Source organism: Artemia sp. Qi Xiang Cuo, chromosome 16, assembly GCF_049724085.1.
Source record: "Artemia sp. Qi Xiang Cuo chromosome 16, ASM4972408v1, whole genome shotgun sequence".
In the NCBI taxonomy this organism is placed as follows: Eukaryota; Metazoa; Arthropoda; class Branchiopoda; order Anostraca; family Artemiidae; genus Artemia; species Artemia sp. Qi Xiang Cuo.
This window is the reverse complement of record NC_142809.1, coordinates 1,616,519-1,633,290: the sequence shown is the minus strand read 5'-3', so window position 1 is coordinate 1,633,290 and position 16,772 is coordinate 1,616,519. Positions and strand designations below refer to the sequence as shown.

At 35.6% G+C, this 16,772-nt stretch overlaps 1 protein-coding gene across 1 annotated transcript in view; it reads right to left on the bottom strand.

Annotated features, from left to right (window-relative positions):
* Positions 1–11,669: 11,669 nt before the first annotated feature.
* The window catches only part of LOC148942469 (tubulin polyglutamylase complex subunit 2), a 129,967-nt gene continuing 124,864 nt past the window's right edge, over positions 11,670–16,772 (bottom strand). Inside the window, exon 5 of the mRNA XM_089102645.1 lies at positions 11,670–11,923. Within this exon, the coding sequence (XP_088958771.1) occupies positions 11,732–11,923 (192 nt within the window). The 3' untranslated portion in view covers positions 11,670–11,731. The remainder of the gene's footprint in view (positions 11,924–16,772) is intronic.

Genomic DNA, 16,772 nt, shown 5'->3' with positions numbered 1-16,772 from the left:
GGATGCGTACTTTCCCCATTTCTTTTTGTAATTGTAATGGATTACATATTAAGACGAAACTCTGGATATGGCGTAAAAGTAAGCAGCAAGTAACTCTGTGATTTAGATTTCGCGGATGACGTAGTCTTGCTAGAAGATTCTAAACAGAGGTTGCAGCAGCTACTTGACGTAATTACAGAAAATGCAAAAAACGGCGGGCTAAGCATAAACATTGACAAACTAAAGAGCATGTCCATCACAAGCTCAGCGCTTGTTCTGCAGCACAAGAATAAAATTATATAACAGGTGAAGGACTTCAAATACCTGGGTGGCAGGATCGATTGTGATGGTGAAATAATGACAGAGAAAAAACGCAGGTTTTGGTCAGTCAACTGGAGCTTTCAATAGACTTAAGCCCATTTGGAGAAGCAGGAAATATTTCTTGCGACTGAAGCTACGTCTCTTCAGTAGTAATGTTCTCTCCATACTTCTCTACGCTAGTGAGTGCTGGAAAATGAATTAGCAGCTCGAAAAGAGAATTCTTGCATTTGAAAATATGTGCCTAAGGTGAATTTTAAACAAAAGTTAGCAACAGAGAGTCAGTAACTTTGAAATCCGGAATAGAACGGGACAGCTTCTCATTACTGCTGTTATGAGGAAGAAGAGGTGGTCATATGTAGGTCATGTACTCCGTAAGAAAGAAGGATGCCTTCCTTGGACAGCGTCCGACTGGAAACCAGGCGGCAGAAAAAGACGAGGTTGTCGAAAGCACACTTTACGGCGAACTTTTGATCAAGATCTGAGGACTGCTGAGACCTCGTTAATACCTCAGTGGGAAGATGTCACCTATACAGCATTGCTTCGGGACGAGTGGAGAGGTCCCGTCGGCGCCCTTTGCGCCACCAATGGCTCAGGAGGAACTAAGGTCTAATGTAATCCTTGTTTCTAAAAACTAAAAGCCAAGTTCCTCAAAATGATCTAACATTGGTAAGGATATCAGTTGCATTTTGACAATATGTATCCCCATTTCTCTCAACTAAATGATAAGTTCCTCAAAATGATACAACATTGCTAAAGATATCAGATACATTTTGACCATATACATTCTTTTTTCTCAAAACTAACAGCTAAGTTCCTCATAATGATCTAACATGGCTAAGGATATCCGATGCATTTTAACAATTTGTATTATTGTTTCTCAAAAATGAAAGCTAAGTACCTCAAAATGATCTAACAGTGCTAATGCTATCAGACGCATTTTGACCCTATGCATGTTGCTCTCAACAAAATGACAAGTTCCTCAAAATGATCTGACATTGCTAAAAATATCAGATTTATTTTGACCCTATGCATCCTTGTTTCTCTCTACTAAATGACGAGTTCCTCAAAATGATATAACATTGCTAAGGATATCAGATGCATTTGGACCACATGCATCCTTGTTTCTCAAAACTAAAAGCTCAGTTCCTTATAATGATCATATCAGATGCATTTTAACAATATGTATCATTGTTTCTCAAAACTAAAAGCTAAGTTCCTCCAAACAATCTAATATTGCTTAATACATCAGATGCATTTTGACCCTACGCATCCTTTTATCTCTCAACTAAATGATAAGATCCTCAAAATAATCTAACGCTGCTAAGGATATCAGATGCATTTTGTCCACATCCATCCTTGTTTCTCAAAACTTTAAAGCTAAGTTTCTCAAAATTATCTAGCATTGCTAAGGATATCAGATGCATTTTGACCCTATGTATCCTTATTTTCTCTCAACTAAATGATAAGTTCCTCAAAATGATCTAACGCTGCCGAGGATATCAGATGCATTTTGTCCACATCCATCCTTGTTTCCCAAAACTAAAAGCTAAGTTCCTCAAAATGATCTAGCATTGCGAAAGATATCAGATGCATCTTGACCATATACATTCTTGTTTCTCAAAACTAAAATCTAAGTTCTTCATAATGATCTAACAATGAAAAGGATATCCGATGCATTTTGACAATATGTATCCTTGTTTCTCAAAACTAAAGGCTAAGTTCCTTCAAATGATCTAACATTGCTAAGCATCTCAGATACATTTTGACCCTATGAATCCTTGTTTCTCTCACCTAAATGATAAGTTCCTCAAAATGATCTAACATTTCTAGGGCTATCAGATGCATTTTGACCACATGCATCTTTGTTTCTCTCAACTAAATGATAAGTTCCTTAAGATGATCTAATAATGCCTAGGATATAAGATGCTTTTTTTTCAACATCCATCCTGGCTTCTAAAAGAGAGAAAAAAACCTAAGTTCCTCAAAATGATCTAACATTGCTAAGGATATCAGATCCATTTTGACTCTATGGATCCTTATTTCTCTCAACCAAATGATAACTTCCTCAAAATAATCTAACATTATTAAAGATATTAGATGCATTGTGATCATATACATTCTTGTTTCTCAAAACTAAAATCTAAGTTCCTCATAATGATCTAACATTGCCAAGGATATCCGATGCATTTTGACAATATGTATCCTTGTTTCTCAAAACTAAAAGCTAAGCTCCTCAAAATAATCTAATATTACTAAGAATATCAGATGCACTTTGACCCTATGCATCCTTGTTTCTCTCAACTAAATGATGAGTTCTCCAAAATGATCTAATATGATCAAATGATCTAATATGAATAATGATCAAATGATCTCAACAAAATAATAAGTTCCTATCAGATGCATTTTGACCACATTCATCCTTGTTTCTCATTAATGAAAGCTAAGTTCCTCAAAATGATCTAACAGTGCTAAGGCATTCAGATGCATTTTGACCCTATGCATCCTTGTTTCTCTCAACTAAATGATAAGTTACTCAAAATGATGTAAAATTGCTAAGTTTATCAGATTTATTTAAACCCTATGCATCCTTGTTTCTCTCAACTAAATGATAAGTTCCTCAAAATGATCTAATACTGCTAAAGATATCAGATGCATTTTGTCCACATGCATCCTATTTTATTAAATCTAAAAGCTCAGTTCCTTATACTGATCTAACTTTGCTAAGCATATCAGATGCATTTTAACACTATGTATCCTTGTTTCTCAAAACTAAAAGCTAAGTTCCGCAAAAATAATCTAATATTGTTAAGTATATCATATGCTTTTTGACCCTATCCATCCTTGTTTCTCTCAGCTAAATGATAAGTTCCTCAAAATGCTCTAACGCTGCTAAGGATATCAGATGCATTTTGTCCACATACATCCTTGTTTCTCAAAACTAAAAGCTAAATTCCTCAAAATGAACTAGCATTGCTAAGGATATCAGATGCATTTTGACCCTATGCATCCTTATTTCTCTCAACTGAATGATAAGCTCCTCAAAATGATCTAACATTGCTAAAGATATCAGATGCATTTTTACCATATACATTCTTGTTTCTCAAAACTAAAATCTAAGTTCCTCATAATGATCTAACATTACCAAGGATATCCGATGCATTTTGACAATATTTATCCTTGTTTCTCAAAACTAAAAGATAAGCTCCTCAAAATAATCTAATATTGCTAAGAATATCAGATGCACTTGTACCCTATGCATCCTTGTTTCTCTCAACTAAATGATGAGTTCCCCAAAATGATCTAAAATTGCTAAGGATATCAGAAGCATTTTGACAATATGTATCCTTGTTTCTCAAAACTAAAATTGAAGTTCCTCAAAACGATCTAACATTACTAAGGCTGTCAGATACATTTTGACCACATGCATCCTTGTTTCTCAAAAATGAAAGCTAAGTTTCTCAAAAATGATCTAACATTGCTAAAGATATCAGATTTATTTTTACCCTATGGATCCTTGTTTCTCTCAACTAAATGATAAGTTCCTCAAAATGATATTTTTGCTAAGGATATCAGATACATTTTGACCACATGCATCCTATTTTCTCAAAACTAAAAGCTCTGTTCCTTATAATGATCTAACTTTGCTAAGCATATCATATGCATTTTGACCCTATCCATCCTTGATTCTCTCAACTAAATGAAAAGTTCCTCAAAATGCTCTAACGCTACAAAGGATATCAGATGCATTTTGTCCACATCCATCATTGTTTCTCAAAATTAAAAGCTAAGTTCCTCAAAATGATCTAGCATTGCTAAGGATATCAGATACATTTTGACCCTATGTATCCTTATTTCTCTCAACCAAATGATAAGCTCCTAAAAATGATCTAACATTGCTAAAGATATCAGATGCATTTTGACCATATACTTTCTTGTTTTTCAAAACTAAAAGCTAAGTTCTTCATAATGATCTAACAATGCCAAAGATTTCCGATGCATTTTGACAATATGTATCCTTGTTTCTCAAAACTAAAAGCTAAGTTCCGCAAAATGATCTAACATTGCTAAGCATATCAGATGCATTTTGACCCTATGCATCCTTGTTTCTCTCAACTAAATGAAAAGTTTTTCAAAATGATCTAACACTGCTAAGGATATTAGAAGTATTTTGTCCACATCCATCCTTGTTTCTCAAAACTAAAACTAAGTTCCTCAAAACGATCTAGCATTGCTAAGGATTACAGATGCAGTTTGATCATAAATATATCTTTGTTTCTCAAAATTAAAAGCTAAGTTCCTCAAGATGATCTAAAATTGTTAAGGATATCGAATTTATTTTGACCATATCCATCCCTGTTTCTCAAAACAAAAAGCTAAGTTCCTCAAAATGATCTAACATTAATAAGGAGCAAAACAAGGATGGTTAGGGTCAAAAAGCATCTGATATACTTAGCAGTGTTAGATCATTTTGAGAAACTTAGCTTTTAGTTTTGAGAAACAAGGATACATATTGTCAAAATGCAGCTGATATCCTTAGCAATGTTAAATCATTATGGGGAACTTAGCTTTTAGTTTTGAGAAACAAGGATGAATGTGGTCAAAATGCATCTGTTATCTTTAGCAATGTTAGATCATTTTGAGGAACTTATCATTTAGTTGAGGGAAACATGGATGCATAAGGTCAAAATGCATCTGATATCCTTAGTAGTGTTAGATCATTTTGAAGAACTCGGCTTTTAGTTTTGAGAAACAAGGATGAATGGGGTCAAAATGCATCTGATATCCTTAGCAATGTTAGCTCATTTTGAAAAACTTTTCATTTAGTTGAGAGAAATAAGGATACATAGGGTCAAATTGCATCTGATATCCTTAGCAATGTTAGATCATTTTTAGGAACTTAGCTTTTGGTATTGAGAAACAAGGATACATATTGTCAACTTAGCAATGATAGATCATTTTGAGGAACTTATCATTTAGTTGAGAGAAATAAGGATGTATAGGGTCAAAATGCAGCTAATATCCCTAGCAATGTTAGATCATTTTTAGGAACTTAGCTTTTGGTTTTGAGAAACAAGGATACATATTGTCAACTTAGCAATGATAGATCATTTTGAGGAACTTATCATTTAGTTGAGAGAAATAAGGATGTATAGGGTCAAAATGCAGCTAATATCCTTAGCAATGTTAGATCATTTTGAGGAACTTAGCTTTTAGTTTTGAGAAACAAGGATGCATGTGGTCTAAATGCATCTGATATCCTTAGTAATATTAGATTATTTTGAGGAACTTAACTTTTAGTTTTGAGAAACAGGGATGGAAGTGGTCAAAATGCATCTGATATCCTTAGCAATGTTAGATATTTTTGAGGAACTTAGCTTTTAGTTTTGAGAAACAAGGATACATATAGTCAAAATGCATCTTATAGATCATTAGATCATTTTGAGGAACTTATCATTTAATTGAGAGAAAAAAGAATGTATAGGGTCAAAATAAATCTGATATCCTTAGCAATGTTAGATCATGTTGAAGAACTTACCTTTTAGTTTTGAGAAACAAGGATATATATTGTCAAAATGCATCTGATATCCTTAGCAATTTTAGATTATTTTCAGGAACTTAGCTTTTAGTTTTGAAAAAAAAATGTAGATGGTCAAAATGCCTCTGATCAGGGCCGTATCCAGGATTTTTGTTCAGGGGGTGGGATGGGGGTTGTTGGGGTTCGGGTTTACCCGATTTTTTCCCCTGGACTTTGTCTAACATCCTCGAGCAACATTAAGTTAGCTCGAGACAGTTAGTCCGCCCCTTGCAAACGAGGACGCGTCCGCTAGGCATACTTTCGTATCTTTAAGGTTTTTTTTTTTTTTTTTTTTTTTTTTTTTTTTTTTTTAGTAACGCAAAAACAAGACAATTATTTACAGACAGTTAAATACTACAAGCTAATTTTTTTGCTTCTTTTGGAGACTGCAAAAACAGATAACGCAAAAAGAAGCCAAATAGTATAAGTAAACCATATATTTCTTAGTTTGTTTTTTTTTTTGCTAAGAGCAAGGGCGAATATCTATAAAACGGAGTCCAGGCAACGATTTTTCTTCCCTGCAAAATTTCGATGACCTTGTCAAGGTAGATTTCGTCCCTATGGACTGCAAGAAGGGCTAAGCCACTCATTCGTTCTTCTACTGGTGAATTTCTCAGTCAGGTTTTGAGCCTTCTAAGCGTTGAAAGCGTTCTAAGCTTTTCGGGAGTAGCAGTGCTAACAGGTAACCTCGCAAAAACAGCCAGAAGAAGAAAAACATTTGGAAAAAAGGTGGCTCTCGCATGCCTGAAGCGAAGATACAGCACAAGTAGGCCTCTCTGATACCGGAACATTCTTCCATTTGATGCGCCATAGCTCAATTTCTTGCTTCAGACAGTCTGGCTCGGGAAGAATATTGCCATACAATGACGGCAGGTTTAATGCCTTCAGATCGACAGAAACAATTTTGGCAGGAGAAAAGACGCTGATATTTGACAGCAGTTTCTGTTGAAGCACAAATCGTTGTTTCAGATTGGAAGTGAAGTGGTCCAGGAAAGGAATGAAGAGTGAGGTTCTATAGTGGTTGAGAAGGTCTGGATCGGTTCTCGGCCAGTCTGGGTTCACTGGCCTATCTGGCCAGTTCTCGTCCTTGGACGAGTCATCTCCAGTCCTAAGTCACTGGCAAAACGCTGAACTTCGTCGAAAATAGACGTGAAAGCAGTAGCAGGATTTTCTCACATTTCCTTGGTTTTTGAAAGGACAGTTTCCACGTATCTGCATGCAGCTGCCAAATTACAGTCAGCTAACTGAAGAGTCTTGCACAGTGGAAGCGTAAGGCAGAAAAGCTCTTTGACCACACGGAGACACACAACAAATTGCGACTGGTTCATCGTGTCCAGCAACTGCGCCACTTTTGCAGAAGTTTTTGCATTTACGTTCTCTTCAAGAGCTTACAGGGATCGCAGGATTGGTCGGTTCAGCTCAAGAAAAGACAAGACTGAATCGTGTCGCTCCATCCATCTTGTTTCGTAGAGTCCAGTTAAAGTATGTTTCCTCGAACCCGGTAGTATTCCGTTGATGTTCTCTTTTAAATTCTGTTTCCTGAGTGGGGAAGTATGGTAAAAACTGCAGACTTGTGACAAGACACCGAAGAAATGCTTTAACGCCAGAATAGAGCATACAGAAGAGATGACCAAGTTGAGACTGTGCGTAATACAATAAACGTTAAGCGCCTTAGGATACATTTCACGTGTAACAGCCTGGACACCCCTAAGATGCCCACTCATCGCTGCTTCATAGTCATATCCCTGACCAACCATCTTGTTCAGATTAAGACCAAGGCTTTCGAGAAATCGCAGGATTGATGAAGCCAGACCTTGCCCAGTCAAATCAGAAACTGGGGTAAAACCAAGAAAGTCCTCATGCAGGTTCCCTTTGAAAGTGTAGCGGACGCAAACAACCAGCTGCTCGGTATTCGAAATGTCCACCGTTTCATTGGCAAGCACCGAAAAGCATGGACTTGCGTTTACTCTTTCCACAATAGACTACTTAAGAAGCTAGACTACTGGGAGAAAGATATGTGGCATTTCCGGCCGCAGAAAGAAGATGGTTCTTCAGAACATCGTCACCGTGTCTCTCCCTCAGCCGCAGTAGTGGTTTGAAGTTGCCATCATTGTGAGAAGGTTCTGGATCCGAAACCGAAATGGGGCCGGATTGTTTGGTACCACGAAGGGCGAACTGTTGCCGCCCACAAAATATAACCATCTCAACAATTGGTTGCAACTTCTGGCGATTTTCTTGAGCTTGCGCTTTCCTCGCCGCGTCTAGTTGGTGCACGATATTGTCCTGCCTTTTCTCCGAGACAGGAATGAAGTTTTCAGCCGATACGATGAAGTTTCTATGAAACTCTGCTTGTTGTTGAGCTGTGAAGCACTCTATCGCATCCTTCCAGTTCCTGATTGGTTTGATAGCTAGATTCCCCAAGTGCTTGTGGCAGCCTTTGCCAGCTGTCTCTGACGAGAACAGAATGCAAAATCTGCAAAAAGCAGCGTCCTCAGACGGAGAGTAGGACAACCAACTGAAAAAAGAGAGCCAAGTTAATTGAAACTTCAGCTTCCGTTTATCGGATACTGGAAAAATGTAGGAGATATCTGGAATCCAAGGGCTCTTCAGCAAACGAAGTTTAGAATTATGAACGAGACTGGATGATTTGTTGACGAAAGGACCGATGTCATTTGAAAACAACGACAGAGACTGGGTTGGAGCAGGTGCGTGTTGTGTCGTGGTTGGTTCCAGTGTGCCTGATTCAGAAGCTTCAACGATGGCTCCAGTTCCCTTCAGATCCACAGATGTAGATAAATGCTCCACAGATGTCCCGCTAACGCCACTGTCAGAAACATCCCTGGTCCGCTTGGGCACGAAAAACGACGTAATGTCCTTTTCATGTTGAAAATTGCTCTTCTCTTATCCAAGTCTGAAATTGAACTGAACTGACAGTCTCGCACTCTCTTATAACATTTACCTCGGGTCCCCATTAATCCTAATTTACTATGCAAGGTCTGACCTTGTATAGTAAGGTGAACATGGGGTTACCTGATTGCGTAAGCTGATCACAACCATTTACCCACAGAATTGCAAAAGGATTTTTGAATGCCACAAAATGCAATAGTATAATAGCACATATTAACCCTAATTTAATATGCAAGGTCAGGTGAACATGGGGTTACCTACGGTTACCTAGTTGCGTAAGCTGATCAGAACCGTTTACCCACAAAATATAATAGAATGTAGTGTGGGAGCATATTTTTTTTCCCGGAAAGGTTTTGTCTTTACAGGTATTTTTAGACTAATTTTCGACTCAGTCAAAAATTTGGGGGGGGGGGGTTCAAACCGGGTAACCCCCCCCCTGGATACGGTCTTGCATCTGATATTTTTAGAAATCTTAGATCATTTTGAGGAACTTATCATTTGGTTGAGAGAAATAAGTCTGATATTCTTAGCAATGTTAGATCATTTTGAGGAACTTAGCTTTTAGTTTTGAGAAACAAGGATGGATGTGGACAAAATGCATCTAGCATCCTTAGCAGTGTTAAATAATTTTTAGGAAGTTATTATTTAGTTGAGAGTAACAAGGATGGATAGGGTCAAAATGCATCTGATATACTTAGCAATGTTAGATCATTTTGAGGAACTTAGCTTTTAGTGTTGAGAAACAATGATATATATTGTCAAAATGCATCTGATATCCTCAGCAATGTTAGATCATTATGAGGAACTGAGCTTTTAGTTTTGAGAAACAAGGATGTATGTGGTCAAAATGCATCTGATATCCTTAGCAATGTTTTTATCATTTTGAGGAACTTATCATTTAGTTCAGAGAAACATGGATGCATAGGGTCAAAATGCATCTGATAGCCTTAGCAATGTTAGAACATTCTGAGGAACTTAGCATTCATTTTTGAGAAACAAGGATACATGTGGTCAAAATGCATCTGATATCATTAGCAATGTTAGATCATTTTTAGGAACCTATCATTTTGTTGAGAGGAACAAGGATGGATGTGGACAAAGTGTATCTGATATCCTTATCAGTATTTGATCATTTTGAGGAACTTATCATTTGGTTGAGAGAAACAAGGATGGATAGGATCAAAATGCATCTGATATTCTTAGCAATGTTAGATCATTTTGAGGAACTTATCTTTTAGTTCTGAGAAACAAGGATACATAGTGTCAAAATACATCCGATACAGTTGGCAATGTTATATCATTAGAAGAAGCATATAATTTAGTTGAGAGAAGAAAGGATGCATAGGGTCCAAATGCATCTGTTACTCTTAGCAATGTTTTGATAATTTTGAGGAACTTATCAATTTCATTGGGAGACACAAGGATGCAAAGGGTCAAAATGCATCTGATACTCTAAGCAATGTTAGATAATTTTGAGGAACTTAGCCTTTAGTTTTGAGAAACATGGAAAATATTAAATGTAATTTTTTAATTTCATGTCATTTTAAGATATACAAAAAAATAATAAAAAAAAGTTGAATAATTTTCTAATTCCCAAAAAAATTCAGTAAAAAAAGTGCTACTACACACATTATTTTTTAAGAGTAAAAGTCATGATTAACATATCTATATCATTCTCATTTTGAATTTGGAAAATATTAAATGTGAATTATTTATGTTTCAAGTATGTTTCATGTCATTCTAAGACATGTAAAAAAAATGTAAAAAAGGGCCCCCCTAAGTCCTCCCTCCCCAACCCCCTCCAAATTATCCCCCTCGCAAATCCCCTTTCTTGAGTGGTGACGTGGAACCCAACCATCAGAAAAAATTGTCTGTCCAGTATGCATCTCAAATCATCGTAGTATGCATATTCTCAGGATGATACCGTAAATAATGCCCCGAAACAGGTCATTGTTAGCACCTACCAAAAATCCAATTGATAAATCGAATATGCAAATAACTTGTTACGATATTGTGACGCTTCACAATAAAAAAAATCCTTACATCCATAGATGTAACAGGGAGAACAATAAAATCCTTACATCCATAAACATAAAACATCCATACAAAAAAAAACATTAAATAAAACATGGAATGATAGCCCGCTTGTATGGTGAACAATAGAAATCATTACATTCATAAACATAAAACATCCATACAAAAAAACATTAAATAAAACATGGAATGATAGCCCGTTTGTATGGTGAACAATAGAAAACATTACATCCATAAACATAAAACATCCATACAAAAAAAAACCATAAATAAAACATGGAATGATAGCCCGTTTGTATGGTGAACAATAGAAATCATTAAATCCATAAACATAAAACATCCATACAAAAAAAAAACATTAAATAAAACATGGAATGATAGCCCGTTTGTATGGTGAACAATAGAAATCATTACATCCATAAACATAAAACATCCATACAAAAAAAAAACATTAAATAAAACATGGAATGATAGCTTGCTTGTTTTGATTGACTATGTGTTTGCTTTTAATAATAGCCTGCTTGTATGGTTAGGAGTACTGTCCGCTTCCTTAGATTGACATAATAAGGGGGTGCTGGATAATCTCTTGATATTTGAACATCATTGTTCCATTTTTAAGCTCTTGTATCAAACACATATGGAATAATGCAGTTTTCTGTACCGAGGCTGACCTTGTGTGAAAATAACATAAAAAATTACAAACTGTGTTTTTTCTTCTAGATAATTTTTTTTTACTTTTTAACCCTGAGTGAGACTGGGACACTTTAAGGTCTAAAAATGGTCACTTTTTGAAAAATAGATTTTTTTACTTTTATTATACACACATTTCATTTTAGCCTACTATAACAGCTTAGTGGATGCAGTATATATTTGAAACGGCTTGAACATGTATAAAGAATCCAAGCGGTTTAAGGGCTATTCTGATTCTTTTGGTTTACATTTTCTTGTTTTAAACAAATTAGTATCTACAGAAGCTGATGGGTATTCTTGATACAAATATTCAAGGTCTCTGTTGCTTAGGTTCTTCCGCCACAGTTCATTGCTCTCTTCACTTGATTCGTCTAGGATGGTTTTTGAAGTGTGTGGGGCAAAATTGATAAACAGCAGCTGAAAAATAAAAATAAACATTTATAAATAGTTTTTTAACGCTCTCGCAGGCGCTGGTGCCTTTTGAAGACACTTTGCCTTAACCCTCTTCCAGATTAAAACTCACTATTTTTCTTTACCAGAACTTCAGTGTTAACTCTTCTCAATAAGCGTTTCTATCGTAGGATACTGCACTAGGCATCTATCGAACAATTTCAAAACCTACAAAAGGTAGTGGTCAATATCGGGAATGTTCATTGTGCTTAGATACAAAAGGTCAGTTAAAATTCTTGAGTCTTTTGTATGTAACCTAGAAGTTTTTGAGTTGGGTGAGTTTTTCTCCAGCATTAACTAGCCTATGGCCTAGATGCTGGCTGCTCTTTAATGTTTTACAAACATTCAGGTGAGGATTTGTGACCATCTTTTTTTTTGTCTTCTCATGAGGACATTGCCCAAGTTCGTTCCTGATGCAGAATCACCTCAGTCTACGTCTGAAGACATTAATCGTAATGCATCAGGAGAGGTATCTTAAATACAAGTACCCGGTATATTGCTGATGCTCCTTTTTGACATTCTGAATCCACAAGGTGTGTTTGATTTAGTTCAACATCCCTATAAACATTACTACTACTAATACTAACAACTCACCTCAGCACAAAGTCACGTGAGGCAAACACAGCTACGCAAGCTCCTCTCTATCCCAATCAAGTCAAAGTTTAAGAGAGATGTGAATTTAAGCCTATATTTAATGTCCTATTTTAGCAGAAACTCATGTTAACTGGCCTACCTCCTTTGCCAAAAGGTTTATGGTCAATTCTTTTAAACCTAGAAAGCTTAAGCAAAAAATTAGAAACGAAAGTTTTTCTGATGGTATTAAAGAGCGAAACTGAAACTTAAAACGACCAAAAATTACTGCTTCGCTGTTTATACAATATGTATTTGAAAGACATTTTCAGACAATCTATTTTGCAATATTTCCCTGTATTTGTAAAATCCTAAATAACTAGATCACTTCTGAAAACTAAAATTTCTTGCTTTTTTAAAGAGCTAAAATCGTGTGGTAAAAGTCATCGATTTCATGGCCCGACAAAAAGACAATTGAGAGCTAAAAATTGGTCGTTTGGTCCCAAAATTGTGGTCCATTATGTCAACAGCCTAGAATAGCGTCATTTTACATTCAGCCTTGTATGTCATACATCAGCCAAAACTGAAACTTCAGTTTTGTTATGCCCCTTCTCTCAGAACCTAACACGCTTTTACTGACCAATCAACTTCTACATAAATCCAACCTAGGGCTGCCTAAACTGAAAATAGAAATATGAAGGAGAAAGAAGTCAAAGAGCAAATGCTTTCCACGATTTATTGTTTTAATAAAGCCTACTGAACGAAAACAAGTATCCTAGTTTCTTAGTTCAATCTACTGTTGGGGTTAATGCCGCTTTTACAATTGAAGACCCAGATAATATTTTTACGTTTCGTAAATTTGGAAGATTAATTTCAGTATATTTGTCGTTTTAATAGATTAGTTTAAAACAATTTTCCAGACAAGAAATTTTACAATGAAAAGTAAAGGGCTACAATAATCAAAGTTGAGCAAAATTAGTCAAATAATAATTCGAGCTTATAACCAGCATATATATATATATATATATATATATATATATATATATATATATATATATATATATATATATATATATATATATATATATATATATATATATATATATATATATATATATATATATATATATATATATATATATATATATATATATATATATATATATATATATATAAAATCAAGTTTACTTTTATTTAAGAGTAAAATCATATTAGTCATTTTTTTCTGCATTTAAACCTAAGAAATGTTACCGTAACATCCTTGCATATTTAAACAACCCCATTCAGTCACATTCCTCATATCATATACATGTTATTTTTCATTTTATTTATAAAAGTACCAAATACAAGTAAAAAAAAGTTTGTAACACTTTGATGACTTTGATTAACTAAGCACTGGATAATAATTGTGGAATATTCCGTCACTTTCACAGTCATTAAGACTATCTTCAACAGGATTTGCTTACAAATCTAGCTTCTATCCTTCAGACTTAGATTCCGGTTCAGGTGACCGTGCCTGTTTTGAAGCCCCCCCCCCCCCAAAAAAAAGGCATAAAAGAAACTCTTGGACACGGCCCTAAGGATTATATATCAATTTCTACCTCTACTCTGCCATCCGCTCTCCCTTAGGTAATGAAACACGATTGCCCCTGACTTAAACAGGAGAGTAGAATTTTCAATTTCCTTTCTAAAGAAAATCCGGAATTATCCAAGGGGGAAATAGGGAAAAATTTTCCGTGGGGAGGGGGGAATGTTCCAAGGGGTTATTTTTCGGGGAGATGGTAAAAGCCAGCTCCCGGAGAAAAGACGGCATGAATACAAATTTTCTCGAAGATATGGAATTTAAAATAAAAACGAGGATATTAAATCTGCTTTTGCCCTCAACATTGTTGAAAATCTAGACCATGTAGTTCTTTTTGATGAGGCAACTTTAATATTTGAAGCAAATCGCTTCCCACATTCTCTTAGGAAGGCAATTGAAACAAAAAAAAAAATCATAAATAGAGACCTTGCTTTAAATAGAGATACTAGAGATATTCCTATAACCCCAATTTACAATGACTTAAAATTAAAGGATTCAAATCAATTTTTCTTCAGCTTAAATTAAAATCATCATATCACAGTTTTAATGAAAATTAGGCCAGTAGACAAGCTAAGTCAATCACTAAGAAGAGAATTCTTGTCCAATCTTATTGGTGAATAATCTGTCATTTATTCTAGCTTGGTTTTTTGGTTTGTTTAATTCAGTCTTTCTTCTGCTTAGTTAGAGCTAAATCACAAGGTTAGTTTCCTTCTTTTTTTGATCATTGAAGACGACTTGGTGGAAGTCCCTGAACAAGTATCTGCCTCTATCATTTTCGCTTCATTTTTGTCCGCTGGCTGACATTACCCTCATCTTTCTCGGCTATTTAATTTTTTTTTCTTGTTTGTTATATGTCAATCCTGCTTGTAGCCCTTTCTGTCTTTAACAGTTCACAGAACTAATGTAATTTTATTTCAAATAATATTTCGCCATTTTAAAATTATAATTACTTGTACTATAATACACTATCGTTCTAATAACAAGAGACCTATATCAGACAGACAACCTTTTAAAACGCGGAACACAGCTATACACATAGTGGAGGAAAGATACGGAAAAAAAATGGTCAAACCTCGGGGAAATTGCAACAGAATTTTTTTTTTACACCAAAATGTTTAGAGAAATTAGCTTAATCACACAAAAAAGTCACCCCGAATCCCCCATGCACAAGTATCCCAAATTTGCCCTTGAAGGGGGAAAATGAGGGGGAAAATCGATTTTTGTGGTTATAAATATTTTGGAGTTTAAATAGTTGTTTCCTATCAAATCAAGCATGCTGAATACAAATATGAATTCAGACTTTGATTTTTCAGTACCCTAATGCCCATTTCCACCCATAAAGGGCAGAGGGGGGGGGGGGGGAAAACTTGAAATTAAGAGGCTGCTGGATTCTTTGGTCGTTTCCTATGAAATCAATGGCGGCGACTTCGAAAATGAAGTTAAAAACTTGATTTTACGTGGTCAAGTAACTTATCTTACCTATTACGGCTGTGAAAGTTGACCAGCATGAACTAGTTATTTTTAATCACTTGTCGGTTGATTCACCATTTCCAATCAAGCTAGGAATGGCACCTTAGAATACTAGTCTCGAACAGTTTAATTTCAAACCAGTACTCCACGATGACCACGTGGTTTATGGTTTTCTCAGTGAGAATGAAAAAACAGATGAAATTCTCACTTGAAAAACCATGAATTTTTCAAATTCTCACTTGAAAAAACATTAAAGTACAAATTATAAAAAGAAAAACCAATTATGTTTAGTAATTAAGGTATGAGTGTATGTATTTACCATTTATAAATTTAAAAGTCATGTTTTTTCAATTGATACTTTTAAAAATTCATGTTTTTACAATTGAGACTTTTAAAAACAGTAACTTTATCACTTGGAAAACCATAAACCACGTGGTCCTGTCACGAGTTTCTCACTTGGAAAACCATAAACCACGTGGTGCTGTCACGAGTCAGAACACCTGTGCTGTCGACCTCAATTCACATATCGTGAATCAATAATTCCCCTTAGAAACAACAAATTAATGTCCCTTTCTTGACAGATCAATCAATCAATGACATCATCTATCAGACTTTAAATTTCCCTTTCTTGACAGATCAATCAATCAATGACATCATCTGTCAGACTTTAAAAATTTTCGCCTAGAAACATTTCTCCAGGAATAGATCCAAAATCATTAATGTCTTTGCCTCGGGAACAGTTCTACTGGTCGAACTCCAAAGGATATTAATAACCCCAGGCCATGGAAACAATTAGGCAAGAAACATCTTAGCGATGAATTGTTTTAGCGCGCGAAAAGGTTTCCATATAATTTGAAATGCATTGACGCAGAGATGCCAATAACAAAGGAACACGCTGAATTTGTGTTTAGGGATTATTTGGGCGAAACCGTTTTAGACAGGTTATGGAACTATTTCGGTGAAACAGATAGAGACATTTTAAAAGAAGATTTTTGAAGAGATTTTGGAGGAGGTTTTGAGTGTGGTCGTTATAATACACAATTTTCAATTGAACAGTGTTGTGAGGTCCTCTACCCCAACCCCAAAGGGTTCCAATCCTCCTACCCCCACCCCGAAGGACGCCCCCGGTCCTCAAAGCCCCCCAAACTCCCAAAGGTTCCGATCCCCCTACCACATCCCCGAAGGAAGCCACCG